Raw genomic sequence first — 16,373 nt, 5'->3', positions numbered from 1 at the left:
TGATTCCATTCAAAACATGTATTCATCATGGGACAGATGCACACGTATCTGTTTCACAATCTGAGTCGTGTCGTACTCTTGAGGGCGCTCTAATAATTGAACAGTCATTTGGTTCAAATATTGAATATAACTTATAATATTTTATTACTCGTGGTAACATGAAACAAATCATGAAGGAGGTAATCTTTCAGTATTACTTTCCTGTCAATGTCTTTAATGTAAATAGCTACCGATCTTGTTGAGTCTGAGAGCTTCAAGACTTGTTTTTACCCCTCAAATAATGTTCTATTCTTTTGTGTCATCACATCCACTGTTTCCCTGATCTATTTAACGTGGTATTTATTGTAATGGACACGTTAATGAAAGAAATTATGGAATTATTGGTCCAAACACGGACCTAAGTTGTTTGTAGGTCCATGCTCCAAACAAGATCTCAAGGTCATTTGCATCTAGGGCCTATTATGGTCCTTTTTCCGGAGGTCTGTGATGAGTTTGCAGTTAGTGCAATTCCTATTCCATGTACGCAATAACATGCAACTTTTAGTACACAGCTGGAATAAGTTTTGAATGGAGCCCTCTTTAAGTGTTTTAACAAATTGTCATTTGCCAGGACCATTTTCTAGCTGCCTCATCAGATGAAATAATTTTACGAAGTGAAATAATCTGCATATTTGATGGAATGATGTTTTGTCTCTTCTGACTTTTAGGTTGGAGCTGGTGGGAATAAGAGCCGATTGACACTGGCAATGTCTACAGCAGCAGAATTTCGTGATCATATGACAGAATTCATTGAGCATTATGCACAGTTGGGTAAGTCAGAGTTTATATAAAATTGTTAGCTGGCCTATAACATATCACTTGTTTAGACTTCAATGCTGATGAGGTCTGTGTTCCCTTAAAGTGCTGAGAAATGTGATTCCATCTGAAAAAACTCAAGCGTGTTTAAATACTAAATTCATAAAATTAAAGAAATGTTTTTCAAATTGCCACATTTTACCAGTACATTTTAATACTGAGAAAATTTCATGAATTTCTTTGGGTTGGTGGTACTGGTCTAAAATTTCTTTAAAAAATTGTTCAGTGTAATGTACAGCAGCTCAGTTATTATTCAAGCATAATTAAGGGTATAAAAATAATTTTTGGTCAAAAAATAGGGTGAAAATGATGTTTTTGCCAGTTTTCGGCAATGCATTGCTCATTGTTATTCAAACTTCAACAATTGGTGTGATGTACATTACATATATTGATAGACACAATTTCACAAGCAATTATCCTTATTAGGGAATGCATATCTAAATATGAAAGAATAATGCATTATTTGCAATATGGTGGATTTGTTACTTCAAAAGAGCTTTATTTCGAGAGAGTTCCATAATTTTTACCACCTTCCTCCATTTTGGGACACCAGAGAGACGTTGTATATCTCTCCCATCAACCCAGTTTCCAGATCTATAGTTTTCCCCATTGATTTGTGGCAACTCTTACTACCAGTAACATGTTTGTTTGTGTTTAATCTTAGGTCCACCAAACCCTGACAACCCACCAGAAGATGGACGTTTGAAGAGTGAAATGATTACAAAAGACAATAGACGGTATTACATGGACCTCAAAGAAAACAACAGAGGACGCTTTCTAAGGGTAATCTGATTTAATTTATATTAGCTGCTTTGCATTATTCTTACATTTCACTAAAGGGAGAGTAGAAAATCAAACTGGCGGTTCACCGCGGAAACCACCGCGGCTCTCCCCGGACTGCTTATAATTAGGGGTCTCTACCGCGATGGCCACCGGTACCGGTTGCAACCGCGGTCATAGGAAAGGTATGAAATACGTACTTAACAGTTTCCTTTGTGATTCCATGAGTCTGTTTCAAATAGCTGTTTTTAAATCGAGCAGGTTACGAGCATCGCTGGCATGGAAATACTAAGCATATGGTAATATTATCGGCCCACGTATTTTATTAATATAAAAATCCATAAGTCCAATGCTGTATACGAATTGTTGTTGCGTGAAACAATGTTGTATTTTATGCATGTATTTATCACCAATTCCAAGAGTAAAAGTCGTAATTTTCGAAGGTACGAATGTTATTTACGAAGTTTTAAATAGCCGAGCCTTTCTGATTCGAGCCTCTTGTTGATTTGACAACGGTGGGTTTCATACAGTACAGTTCTCGCGGAAGCTTTGGCTTCACTTCAGCTTCACCTTCGCTTCAGCATCGCATCATTATGGCATTGTTATGGCTTCAGCATCGCTTCAATTTCGCGACATTAAAATAGTTAGGCGATTATCGCTTCGCTTCATTGTGGCCTCATTATGGCGACAATGTGGCATCAGCATCGCTTCATTCAAACAAAGAAGTTTAGTAACCGTGTATAGATGTTGAACAACCGTCAAAAGTTCAAATACTTTTTGTTTTAACTATCTATAATTATATGCACGCAATCTGACCCTTTGACCTAGATTTGGCTGGGATTGAATATTTTATTTTAGACAATATTCCGACGTGACGCACTGCTACAAAATGTATTCAACTGAAGTACAACATGGTTGTCTGGGTTTCTTTTCCTGATTGTGTTGAGTTTACGATTTGTATACTTATTGTTGTTTCCCCCAAGCAGAAGACAAGCCGAAGGACCATGAAAAAACTAAATAGAATTCCCACGCATGGACGTGGACTGAGTGAAAGAAAATATTTCTAAGTCTAAAATAAAAATTACCTACTATTACACCTCTTTGTGTATTTGTCAATTTTGTATATATTTGGTATGACCGTATGATCGTAAATACCTAGAAAAATCTCGTCTTTCGTTAATAATTTCATTTGTTTGAAATGTCTACCTACCGACCGTAATTTGTTTCTCCAAACGGTCCCGACGTCCGTCATTCAACACAATCAGCATTTATTTATCGCAATTCATGGGGATCATGTCCCGTAATTTGCGGGCTGTACAACCAAATAATTAAACAAGTACTATTTATTGTATTTTTGTTTTACCTCGCGAAACTACAACAGAGCGTAGAGTTGTCGCGGTTAAATAGTCGCCTTGAAATCGATGGAACTTCAACTACAAGTATCCATTTCTCAACTTGAAATAAAAAAATCGAAGAGCATCGGGGGATATATTATTAACCAGTCTTACGAATCGCTAGCTTTATTTTATTCGAATTTATAAAATTCACGAGTTTTCGACATTTGTTGGCAACTTCCGCGCTAAAATGGTTGAAAATGTGGGTGTGGTTTTCTCGCAAAGTCCTGTTGATAATACGGACTTGTATGGTTCTTTGACCCAGGTCGTGCTCCGATCAGGTGACTCTCAGCCAATCAATGATGTTGTAACAAAACATATTTAACGCAAATTGAAGGGTCGTCGTACCATCCAATCTCCATCGTCGATTCACAAAGTTTTTTTTGTGCTGTGACAAGTTTCGCAATTATTCACTGAAAAACATCGGTATATTTTGACAAACGGATGGGATTTTACCTCAGTTCAAAAAAAAGAAAAAAAAAAAAAAAAACAGGGCTGAGATACAAATCAGTTTTGCAAGTTGGGAAATAAGGTAAACCAGACTGGGGTCGATGATTTTCAGTATCGAAGGATTTCCGTGTGAATCATGATTTTCAAATTGTTCATCGGCTGGTGACCAAATATTTACGGCCACACTAAATGGACACGTTTTTTTTTTCTGAAGCCCAAAAAATTATTTCTGCATGTCAAGTGCTATTCGATTTTTTACAGAGCATGTGGCTCGTTTTCATTCGAAAATATGTTTGTGAGAATACTTTTAAAGTACGTATAGATCAAGCTCAGATCACTGATCGTGACTTAATTTTGAGAATTGGTTGTCAAATTTTACCAGACCGACGCCACCACAACCATCCAATCGTATGTTGGAAATGTACGCACTTGTTTTGGAACTTTGTATCAAGATGACTGGCGACGACGCCGACGCACCAGGCGGCGTACGTGTGTGTTGCATGTTTTAGTAGTCCGGGCATGGGGTCGGACTCGGCTAAAACTAAACGAAACACAGAAAAATACCACCGAAATGAGGAATCTGAATCTGCTCTTCTAGCAGCAAATAAAATGAGCGAAAAAAGGTAAATTTTATAACAAGAACAGTTTCACTTCGTATACAGCAAATTGCATCGTGTGATTTGAATTTATCACGATTTTCCTTCCAGTCAATATGAAACTCGTCACCTTGCCGATTGTAATGTACTTCGCATTGTTTTTGGTGCCCAATACTCGCAACACTAAAATAATTAAACAAGATATCTTTTTAAAATGTCATTTTACTTTTGATCATATTATTTTATTCGCCTTGAATTTCAAATCGAATACATATCGAACTTCTGTACATGTTTTTGTCTACTGCCCTTCTGCGTGCAAATAATGAGGTCATACTCATGTCACAATGCTTTGAAGCTGATGCCATGTTGATGCCATGAGACTGCGAAGCTGAGGCCACGATGATGCCACAAAATAGCGAGGCGAACACAGCTTCAATTTTCAATGACGCGAAGCTGATGCCACAATGATGCGATGCTGAGGCGACAATGAAGCCATGCTTAGGCGACAATGATGCCACAAAAGCCAAAGCTTCCGCGAGAACTGTACTGTAAATGTTTCTTTGCCTGTATCGCATTCCAGACAAAAAGTTCAAGATCGGTAAACAAGAAATGAACGAACTGAAATGTCTCCTGTGTTTCACGTACGACATGATTATTAAAAAAAAACAGAGTTAAGCGGTCATGTACGTTCTATAAATCTAACCTTGCACACATTATCTTGTATTGACGCGTTTTTTTTTGGTCAAAAACGACGTTGCCTCTCAGTTAACTCTTCGCGTTCATAGTATTTGTGAGAGTTTACCGATTTTTTTGAACAAATGTTTAGTAACTATATTGTTTTGCGTCAAACTGGGTGGTCGAATTTAAATGTCAGTGCGTGAACTCATTGAGGTCATTGCCCAATTGCCGCAGGTAATTCAAACACGTGGTTATTAGAGTTCAGTCGAATTGTACGCGAATAATGCGATTGTAGTGCGCTGCGAGTTTATTATAGAAAAATTTAACATTACGCATAATAGTGTATGTTATTGTATGGTTAATATTACATATTCACTTTATTAGCTCCGCTGTCGACTTTGTCGAGCGGAGCTTATCATATGAGTGATTGTCCGTCGTCGTCCGTGTCAATGTTTTACTTTTTCGACTTCTTCTTGAAAACTACAAGCCTGAATGCTTTGATACTTGGTGTATATGTACCTTGGGTAGACCTCTCTTAGGTTTGTTCATTTCATGTTGATATCTTCAATTCTCTAATTTTGGTGAATATTTTTGTCATTTTTGGTAAAAAGTGATATTTTCGACTTCTTGTTAAAAACCGCAAGTGCAATTACTTTGATATTACATATATAGGTACTACATGTGGACCTCTCTCAGATTTGTTCATTTTGTAATGATATCTTTAATTCTCTAATTTTGGTGAATATTTTTGTCATTTTTGGTAAAAAGTGATATTTTCGACTTCTTGTTAAAAACCGCAAGTCCAATTGCTTTGATACTACATATATAGGTACTACATGTGGACCTCTCTCAGATTTGTTCATTTTGTGATGATATCTTCAATTCTCTAATTTTGGTGAATATTTTTGTCATTTTTGGTAAAAAGTGATATTTTCGACTTCTTGTTAAAAACTGTAAGTCCGATTGCTTTGATACTATTCATATTGTTCATTTTCTAATGATGTCTTCAGTTCTTTAATTGAAATGTGCATTGCTAACAGCGGAGCTATCTCAGCCGATAGGCTGCTTGTTTCGAATAAAATAATTCACTGATGAGTCACAAGTATTTAAAATATTTTCTTGACTTTCGTTAGACACCTGACTCCGGGACCTGATTATTATTTTCAATGATTTAAATGCGCCCATGTTTATATTTGCATTTTATAACGCATTATCAAGTCAGTAATATTGAAATATTCACAGACCCAATAGCCCGGGTTAGTGTCCCAACAATAATAAAAATAACTTAGTTTGCGTAATTATAATAAAAGCAATACATTGTAAAGTTTAAATATTTAGAGCCCGTGCAATACTGTAAACATATTTGCGTTATTAGAAAAGCAGCACACTAAGTAAATGATGTTGAAATATTCAAAGCTAATACAGAGTTGGATACAAGTTGTGTTATTACAGTACTGCCGGATATAATAACAATTTTACGAGATCGGTGCGCGGACCAAGAAAGAAAAGGGTTGCTAAGGTAACGCGCCAGTTCAGTACGTGGCTTGGGGTCAGACTTCGGTCAACACACACTTGATGTCAGCATCGCCGCGTAGCAAGTTTCGCAACGTACTTGAAGTTCAATTATGCCCCAAAATGATGTCGGCGATCACTCAATTGTCGCAGCGCATGTTGTACCAAGTCCATGATACACCCCGTTTCGACTTTGGCTTGCTTTTCCTTCTTAGTGCATGTTCTTGTTCACGTAATTGCGACCTCTCACCAATGTATTAAAACACTTTGATTTTATACTTATGCGTGATTATATTTGGTCTACGCGAAACATTAATCTTTCTAAACATATTCACAAAATAATGCAGTCATATTTTTTATTATGTTGATCTCGACATACTGTAAAAGGGATTAATTATTCACTGGGTTTTAATTTTGCTTATTTCGCTGACTGGAAAAAGTGCTAAATTAAAACCCAGCAAATATGTAAAATTTAGCATAGAACACATTATCTAAATGATAAAACCGTGAATTTAAAACCCACCGAATATGCCTGAAATGGTAAATCAGCGAAATTTAAACCCAGTGAAAATTAGTCATTTTACAGTATTTCTGGATCGTTTTGTGATTTTATTCCAAGGCTCAGGCAAATAAAATAATGTCAACTATTATAGACTTGTATCCTAGCTTTTGGCTCAGCCAAATTGGTTTAACTTTTCATTAGAACTTTGTGATCCTTTTAATTTCCCAGTTCTTTGTGTTCATTAATGGTCTTGACAATGAGTGTGAATTGCTGTGCGAGCCCACCGCGGACGACCGCGGTCAGCCGGCGTCATGGAATCTATGCATAAATTTGCATAAAATGCAGTCGACCGGCGAGCACCCACCACCACCACCGCGGTGCACCGTCTGTTTGATTTCCTACTCTCCCCTAAATGCATGTATTATGTTGGCATTACACATATTTGATTTGGATTTAAAGAGTTTGAGTCGAATTGAAGATTATGTCATGTTCGCCATACTTTCATTAATATTCATACCTTCAGAAAATGATAAAAAAAATCAACTTTGAGATACAAACTATCACTGGAAAATTGTCAAAATTTGTCATTTTTACACTGGTTTTTATGGTGAGAATATATTTTTATATCTCAAAATTTTGCTCGGGTGGGGGGGGGCACTGAATCGCTCATGGGCACAAGTCTGAGTTTGGTATTTGTGCAGTAATATGCTCAGTAGTGAATTTTGGTTAAACTGAAAACAGTTGTAAAGAAAAGTTTTATAGAATAGTTCTTGTATTTTATCAGGTATCTCAGACAATCAACAGAGGTCCACGTACCCACATTGCCCTGCCAGCGCAGGGTTTAGTAGAATTCCGAGATGCCCTTACTGAACTTTTAGATGAATTTGGAACCGATGATGGTGCAGGTATGTGTTTCCATTATGCTTTGACTTGATGCTTTGTATTTTTTGACTCCCGTGTGCGAAGCACAAAAAAGGGAGTCTTTGCAGTTAGTGTGTCTGTCTGTGTGTGTGTCTGTTCCACTGCTATCTCAAGAACCGTACATCGTTTTTTGATGAAACTTGGTGCATAGATGCTCTGGGCCAATGCACAGATTTGATTAGGTTTTGGTAAAAATCCATGCATATTAATTACCTAATTTGCATAATAATTAGCTGATTTTTAGCTGTTCCATGACTGTTCCACTGATATCTAAAGAACCACTCATTGGGTTTTGATGAAACTTGACACATAGATGCTCTGAACTAATGCACAGATTTTATTAGCTTTGGGTAAAAATATTAATTACCTAATTTGCATAATGATTAATCAATTTTTGGCTTTTCCACTGATATCTCAAGTACTAATCATCACATTTCAATAAATTTGGTACATTGATATCATAGAACACTGCACAGACCTGATAGTTTTTAGGGTAATATCAATACATATTAATTACCTAATTTGCATAATTAATTAATTTTCAGCTTTTGATATTTCAAGTAGTGATCGTCACATTTCAATGAAACGTGGTACATAAATGTCATAGGACACTGCACAGACCTGATAGTTTTTAGGGTAATATCAGTACATATTAATTACCTAATTTGCATAATTAATTTTAGCTTTTGATATTTCAAGTAGTAATCATCACATTTTAATGAAACTTGGTACATAGTTACTTAAGGACTGTGCAGAGACCTGATTAGTTTTGGGGTAAATATTTGTGCATATTAATTACCTAATTTGCGTAATTAGTTTTTTTCTCCCTATGAATGTTCCACTGATAAATAAAGAACCACTAATTGGATTTTAATGAAACTTTTAAAGAGTATTCATCATCACATTTCAATGAACCTAGGACTAAGCAGAGACCCAATTAGTTTTTGGTAAATATTTATGCTTATTAATCACCTAATTAAAATAATTAACACTGATATCTCAATTACTGATCATCACATTTGAATAAAATTTGGTACATAAATGCTTTTAATAGGAAAATAGACAGACCCGATTATTTTTGGGTTGAAATGTGTTCATATTAATTCTCTGATAGTAATAATAATTCATAGTTTTTTTGTTCTAATCACATTTCAATGAAACTTGGTACATGGATATTACATTACGCAGGCCTTATTAGTTTTACACTCAAATCTGTTCATATCAGTTACCTGATTTACATAATTAGTTTTCAGCTATTCCATCAATATCTCAAGTACAAGTAATTTTGAATTAATTTTCATTTGTCTTAGACTTCAATACAGCACACAGGAGTTCTTTCTATTAAGCTTCCTTTGATTTTTTTTTTGCAAGCATTTACACATACATTTGTAAATACACTTGTAATAAAAAAAAAAAAAATCTATTTTTTGTTTGTTGTATTAACAGTTTACTTTCTTGCAATCTGTTGTGATTCGAATAAAAATAAATGTCAATTGCATAAAATGAGGGGTGAATGAAAGTCGCAAGAGCAAAATAGGTAATCTCTGACATACCCTGAATGTTCAAATTTAATATATTTCTTAAACCTGATAATTCACAGGAACTATATAATACTACCACAAGTTGTGACATCATTAAAAATAATATATAAGCAATGAATCCCAATCACCCTAAAACCTGGTACTAGGGGAGAAACGTGTGTTCCATTAAGCTCATCTCCTAATCTTGCCACTAGGGGGCGTTTGGGTTAATATTGCATTGTATCCTCAGTTTAAGAAGAGATTGCCTTCTGCCATGTCAAACACCTGAGAATGTCACAACATAGAAATTAGTGACTTGTTACTTGCACAGAATTACCCAGGGAGTAATGACGTGCTTTAGTAAAGGAATTCATTGGATGGTTGATCAATGTTTATAAACACTGGACCTGTTTACTGATTCAATATGCATGTAAATACACAGTAGCAGAGTTTCTGCTTTATGTAGCTCATATTTTAAATCCTGTTTTTAGCTCCGCTGTCGACTTTGTCGAGCGGAGCTTATCATACGAGTGATTGTCCGTCGGCGTCTCCCGGCGTCCGTCGTCCGTGTCAATGCTATATATTTTTGACTTCTTCTTGAAAACTACAAGCCTGAATGCTTTGATACTTGGTGTATATGTGCCTTGGGTAGACCTCTCTCAGATTTGTTCATTTCATGCTGATATCTTCAATTCTTTAATTTTGGTGAATATTTTTGTCATTTTTGGTAAAAAGTGATATTTTCGACTTCTTGTTAAAAACCACAAGTCCAATTGCTTTGATATTAGATATATAGGTACTACATGTGGACCTCTCTCAGATTTGTTCATTTCATGATATCATCTTCAATTCTCTAATTTTGGTGAATATTTTTGTCATTTTTGGTAAAAAGTGATATTTTCGACTTCTTATTGAAAACCGCAATTCCGATTGTTTTTATATTACATATATAGGTACTACATGTGGACCTCTTTCAGATTTGTTAATTCTGTGGTGATATCTTCAATTATCTATTTTTGATGATTATTTTTGTCATTTTTGGTGAAAAGTGATATTTTTGAATTCTTGTTAAAAATAACAAGTCTCATTGCTTTGATACTACATATTGTTCATTTTCTAATGATATCTTCTGTTCTTTAATTGAAATGTGCATTGCTAACAGCGGAGCTATCTCAGCCGACTGGCTGCTTGTTGAATTATCTTTTCATATTTTGTATTTCTAACATGGCTGGGCCTTTTTCCACAATCAGGTCACAATATGCCCCTGTTATAATCAACATATAGATTTGAATGAAAAAGTCGTCATTTGGAGCAGATGTTGCTACACATTGAACTGCCTGGAACTTCATTCTGTTGTTAGATTACAAGCGAAAGTTGCGATGAATATGTCAATTTTGCTAGTGGAAACAACACTGATAGTAAAAATAACAATATCAGTATAACTTATCAGTATAACTGACCGACTGAGTGACAAAAATCACTGGGGATGCACTTAATTTTGATTGCATTCGTGTTGCATATTGGTTATTGAATGAGTTCTCCACATTATACTAGGTTTTGATCGCTTTTCATTCTATAATCCTAAACTCTGGGATCTTGAGGGGGGATTCACGGCCAAAAAAACATATCCACCTGATCCAAACATGTATCCAAAATGTTCAACTCTGATAGATTGTATTTATTGTATACCAAATCATTAAATTAAAACTTATTTTGGCCATTGTCAAACCTCTGTCCGATCACCTAAGTATATGCGCTGCTGAGAAATTAATAAAAATTAATATGGTACATTTATTATTGTTGTATTACCTTTGATGTTGGCAAACTTGAGAATTACTGCCAGAGTTTTCTGTTAATCTGATCTATAGACTACTTTGACAGTAATCACATACGACTTCAGACTAAAGGAAAATAGTAGTATATACTTACCATCAAATGAGACATTCACTGATACACACACACTATGATCCCTTTCTACAGAGGCACAACCCGAACTACCAGAAGGTCGTCATATAAGAGTTGAAAACAAGAATTTTTACTTTGACATTGGCAGTAACCATAGAGGGATATATATGCGCATCTCTGAGGTGCAGGTAAGTAGTTTTCTGCTATTTGATTTGCAACAAATTTCATTTATTATGAGCACCTATTAAAAGTTTTTGTAAAGATAATAAAGTTAACTATTTCACCACTAGGTCCCTCTTTTCATCACAAATTCACAAAATAGTTCTGTTTATAGTTTGCACTTTTATTCAAAAGATTGGGACGAACATTTTTTTGTGTAAAAACTTTTGACTCAAATTTTGTCTGCTGGTGGTAGAAAGTTTAACCATGGCACTGCCAGTTTAGGACATCACTACACATACTGGTACATTGTACAACATTCAATGGTATTTGTGCACTGATTGACGATGATCAAGTGGGACGCTGGTACTGAAAGCTCTCCTTTTACATATTGGAACCTTTACACATAATTAACAAACAGAATATAATAATCTTTATTACATCGTAATGAAAAAGAATGTTAACTTCATCTTAGGCACAAAAGTAATGGAGTTAAACAAAAATAAGAGCAAAACTAAAAAAAAACTAAATAAAATAAAAGTTAAAAATAAATAAGCTACTGCATTTGGCATACATAATGACTGATCATAGTCTTATTGATGATGTACTGTACTTGCATAGTTTTGTAATTAACTCTTGCATTATTTTTTATACTTTCAAATTTTAATTATTAATAATTGTAAACAATACATCTTTTAGTTACACTTTAAATATTTGATTCTTTTATTGCAGCCAAGAAGCCAATACCGGACATCCATCACAATTCCAGAAAAATCATGGTCCCGTTTTAGAGATATATTTTCAGATTACTGCGACAAGATGAAAGAAACAAGTAATCGTGATGGAGAGGCAGAACCTGAAGCGGAAGTGGAAGGAGAAGGAAGTAGTACTCAATCTAAGGACTAAAACATTGTCAAAAACAAACTGGTTCCACACATTCTGGGAGTTTCAAGAAAACATTTTTTTGGTATCGACCATCATTTTTTAATGGTAAAAAAAAATCCCCACTAAAAACCACAAAACCAAATAATGTAAATACCAGTTTGGTGAAAAGATTTACCTTTAATTTGCTGTTTTTTTTCTTATCTTCTTCCTCTTGCCTATTCTAACCTTGATATAAGAATACACTGATTGTGTGTAGTAGTATGCCTCTTCATTGATAATACAAAGTTGGTATTGGGTCTGTATTGTTATCATGATTGGTAGTTTTAATCCACTTTTTCCGATTCTAAGTCTGTCCTCATTAAAGTGTTTTATTATGAAGTATTGGCCTCTTTCCCCATCTTACTAACATTGCATATCTAGACACCGACAGACAGACCGACCAACTGACCGACATGGTAATGCTGAGCTTGTAATATATCTGTATCGGCTCCTTACCTTACCTTACACTGATACGCCATATCTTCTTTTTAGATGGTTGCTTTTAGTTGATCAACTTAGAAAGGCTCTGATTGGTGGTTAGTCTCTTCTGTCTTTTCTAGTGTTCACTTTTAGATTTGTTTTCATCATGCACAGTTGGCTGCATACTTGATTCCCTATTCTAAAAATTACTTAGAAATAGTGGACAAATCGTAAAAGTGCAGAACTAAGTCTAAATGTGAACACTTATTTTAGTAGTTTTTGTAACACTACTGATGTGAGGATTGAAAGCCCTCACAGTGTGGAGCTTTTACTTGTTGCCATCTGATTGGGTGGACTTGTGTAATAAACTAGGGTGGATAGATACAAATTTTTAAATCTATTCATTTTGTGATTTTATATATTATAAACAAAAAAATCTAATAGATTGCAAGGATGAAAGTTGCTTTTCTTTTTTCTCTCTTAAGGTAGTCTTTTTTTTTTTTTTTTAAATCAAAAAAGGATGCAATTTAGTGCACATAGTTGTGAAAACTTTTAAAATTATGTTGTAGTGTTTTTAGTGGAATATCCACTCTAATGTTTTAGAGCATGTCTACATTGTTTTTTTGAACTGGTGGAAATTAGTTAAGAGGATTAAGTGTTGATTTTTAAGAAGAAAAAAAAAAGAGCGCCACTTCTTCTGCATATTGGAAATGGTTTTAACACTAAGCATGGAGCTCCCTCTGCCAATATTTTTGAAAACCTTCCTTCCATGCAGCCAAAATGATGTTTTTGTTTAGTTTTTTTTTCATCCTGTCTGAAATATGAGTAATATTTGTAAGTTATATCAGCATCTCTATCAAATCCTAATCATTTTACTGTTAGTAGTAGCTAAATGCTAGAGTTGCTGGTGTGTATTCTATAACACCGCCATTGCTAGCATTAGGGATCTATTTCTTTGACTCATTTAACTAATGGTGCTGCCATAAATATTGGTTTGGCACAGAACGCTGTAAATCATTATTTAGACTTATAAGCCAACATAAACTGAACTAGCTGACTGATTTTCATGATTTGGTAGTTATTATGCTTATTGGAAAGTTTTTTTTTAAGTTGTTGGTATTTTAAACTTGGTTTGCAAGCTGTAAATTCTTGCATATTTCTTGCCATGTACTTCCTGGTTCTGTTATCAACAATTTCAGATACCATGGATTAACATTCTAAAAACAAAAGAATTTCTACTCTGAATTATAATTGTTTCAAAGATAAGGTAAATTGTAAAAGTTAAAACTGGGTCCCCAACACATTGCTGTTTAAGTGTGTGTGTACGCGTGTGAATTTAATTAGATGATACCTCATTCTATGGCAAAAAACACTAGTAATACGACAACTTTGATTCATGGCGTGTATACAGCTGTATTTACAATACAAATGTAAAAGTTTGTCATTGCATCGTTTAATTTTTTCGATGTATACAAGATAAACCAATTCATCTTGCCAGTCTGCTTTGTATTTGTAATCTACAACATCTCAAAACTCGTGCTATATTTCCTGCTGAATTCTCTTGTTGAATGCAAGCTACTATGACTTTGAAACATCAATGCATTGCATCATGGGAGCTTGATCATCACAAATGACTTGTACTACTGGTATTAAGACGCAATTATAGTAGTGCATATTTTAATTAATGATTTTCCCACTTAACAGGCACTTTTGTTTAATTATCTCTCCCCGCATTTTTTAAGCCCTCCTAGCAAAATAGGGTACATTTTTAATATCGTTGAACAAAAAAATGTGTGGGGGTGGGGTGAGGGGTGATTTTCCCATTACTGACACTGACTATAAGTGATGAATTTGTTGAGCAAATTATATTTTAGGCCTGTCCTTGATGCTTATTGCTTACAATTATCTAAGCTACCATTATTTTGTTGAGATGCTATTCTTAATTCACTTATGACAATGTATTAAGAAGGTTCAGGCCGAATCGATGATTACAAGTCATTTTCTTCATGCTTTCATTTCATTAGGATACGAAAATTGGATATAACATGATTGGGTCTCCGGACAATTATTCGAGAAACAAAGAGTCCGGATTGTCGTAAAAATAATTTGTGTTTTTAAACTTGTTTCTATAGCAAAATTCTGCTTCGTGACATGGGATGAACAAGTCTTTGATAGAAATCCTAATATTGTTAAAATATTTCAAAAAATTTATCATTTGATTTAGTGCATTTTCATTGTGACAAGTTTTCCATTACATAGAATGAAATTCTCTCCCATAATGCATTTCATCTATGCTCAGTAGTGCAAAATTAGAATTTGGTGCCAACTGCCTTAAATATTGCATGTATACACATTATATTTAGGTTTTACTATCCACCACCACAAATAGTTACAATCGGCAACATAGCCAGCTGAGTTGCTGACTGTATACTGACAGTACGGTACATACATTTTGTTTGAATAACTTATCATGTAGCAATTTATACGATTGGATGAAATGGATTAAAAGGTAACTGCATCATGACCTTCTATTGTAAGACTCCCTTACCATTACTGTAAAATCTGTATTGAAAGCCGCAGCTTTGCAACGGGGGGATGCAGCTTCTAATAGTGCATCTACATCTAAATTTTTGGTTCTCAATTGTTCAAAAAGAATTGGTGCGACTTCTATTAGAAATGTGACTTCCAATACAGATTTTACAGTAGTTTGGAGTCTCCTGTTCAGGTTGGCTTGACCAAACTTGTTCCTATTGCGCAACAATCTCCAGACACGCTTACTAAATCAGTTGGCAACTTAGCTGGCAGTGTTGCTATTTTGGTGTTTGGACCAACGTGGCGATGACATTAACACATTGCATGTCATAGAACCAAAAGGTGCATGTAGCATATGGAGTTACATTTTTTGGCACCCAATGCGTTAAAGTTTGGTGGCCCGTTCTTATTTTGCTGAATTAAACATTTACTTGATTCAAAGAAAACGTGACAAAATTAAGAAAAGTTTCATTGTTGAGAAATTTTCTCATGAATTCTGTTTTTATGGAATTTCTATGGAGTTTGCTTTAGTTTTCTCTGCAAGGACAAATGTGTACACATTCTAAAATGAGGTGTCATTACATAAACAACCAACCACAATGAACAAGCTCCTTCCTGTATATGCAGTTTTTCTTGGTTCTAAATTGCACACATTATACCAGTTTACCAATTCCAAGTATTCCACAAATTGTACATAATGTTATAAGAAATGTAATAAATTTTATTTATAGAACGTTAGTAAACCCAAATAAAATATAAACCCTTCGGTGACTGTATCCAATATTAACTGCCATCTTGTTAAACCATTATACACAATATTGGAAATCCATATTTGATTTCATAAAAATCAGTATGTTCAGAATATACATTTTGTATTTTTGCTAGACCAGAACAAACTGGGTCATTTAAATAAAATACTGAAATATTCCTTTGGACACGAAGCTCGTAGGTAGGATGAAGCTTTGTTTGTGCCCGTGTTCAACACTGGGATCGTAACAATACTAGCATCAGTATAATCTGCAGCCATTGTGTTCCATGTGTGGTAGATCAGTTCAACTTTACAAATTTGAGCGTAAATACTATTTGCCTGTAATATTGTCAAGAAATTAAGGTAAAATTACACGATTTTATGCATTTGATTATGAACATGATTGAAAATAATGCCACCATTTGCTAGTTTGGTTAATTACAAATTCAGTCATTCCATTCTTGATGGTACTTTAAA

The 16,373-nt window shown here is 34.7% G+C and overlaps 1 protein-coding gene across 1 annotated transcript in view; it reads left to right on the top strand.

Moving 5' to 3' along the window:
* LOC100371279 (transcriptional regulator protein Pur-beta-like) overlaps positions 1–12,535 on the top strand; it is a 29,968-nt gene extending 17,433 nt beyond the window's left edge. The window contains exons 3-7 of the mRNA XM_085501334.1: positions 708–810; positions 1,520–1,638; positions 7,552–7,672; positions 11,189–11,301; positions 12,005–12,535. Coding sequence (XP_085357460.1) covers positions 708–810; positions 1,520–1,638; positions 7,552–7,672; positions 11,189–11,301; positions 12,005–12,178 — 630 coding nt within the window. The 3' untranslated portion in view covers positions 12,179–12,535. The remainder of the gene's footprint in view (positions 1–707; positions 811–1,519; positions 1,639–7,551; positions 7,673–11,188; positions 11,302–12,004) is intronic.
* Positions 12,536–16,373: the final 3,838 nt, after the last annotated feature.

The sequence above is a fragment of the Saccoglossus kowalevskii genome, chromosome 7 (genome assembly GCF_978046115.1).
Source record: "Saccoglossus kowalevskii chromosome 7, keSacKowa6.1, whole genome shotgun sequence".
Lineage (NCBI taxonomy): Eukaryota > Metazoa > Hemichordata > Enteropneusta > Harrimaniidae > Saccoglossus > Saccoglossus kowalevskii.
Note: the sequence above shows the minus strand (reverse complement) of the source record. Positions and strands in the feature narration are given on the sequence as shown.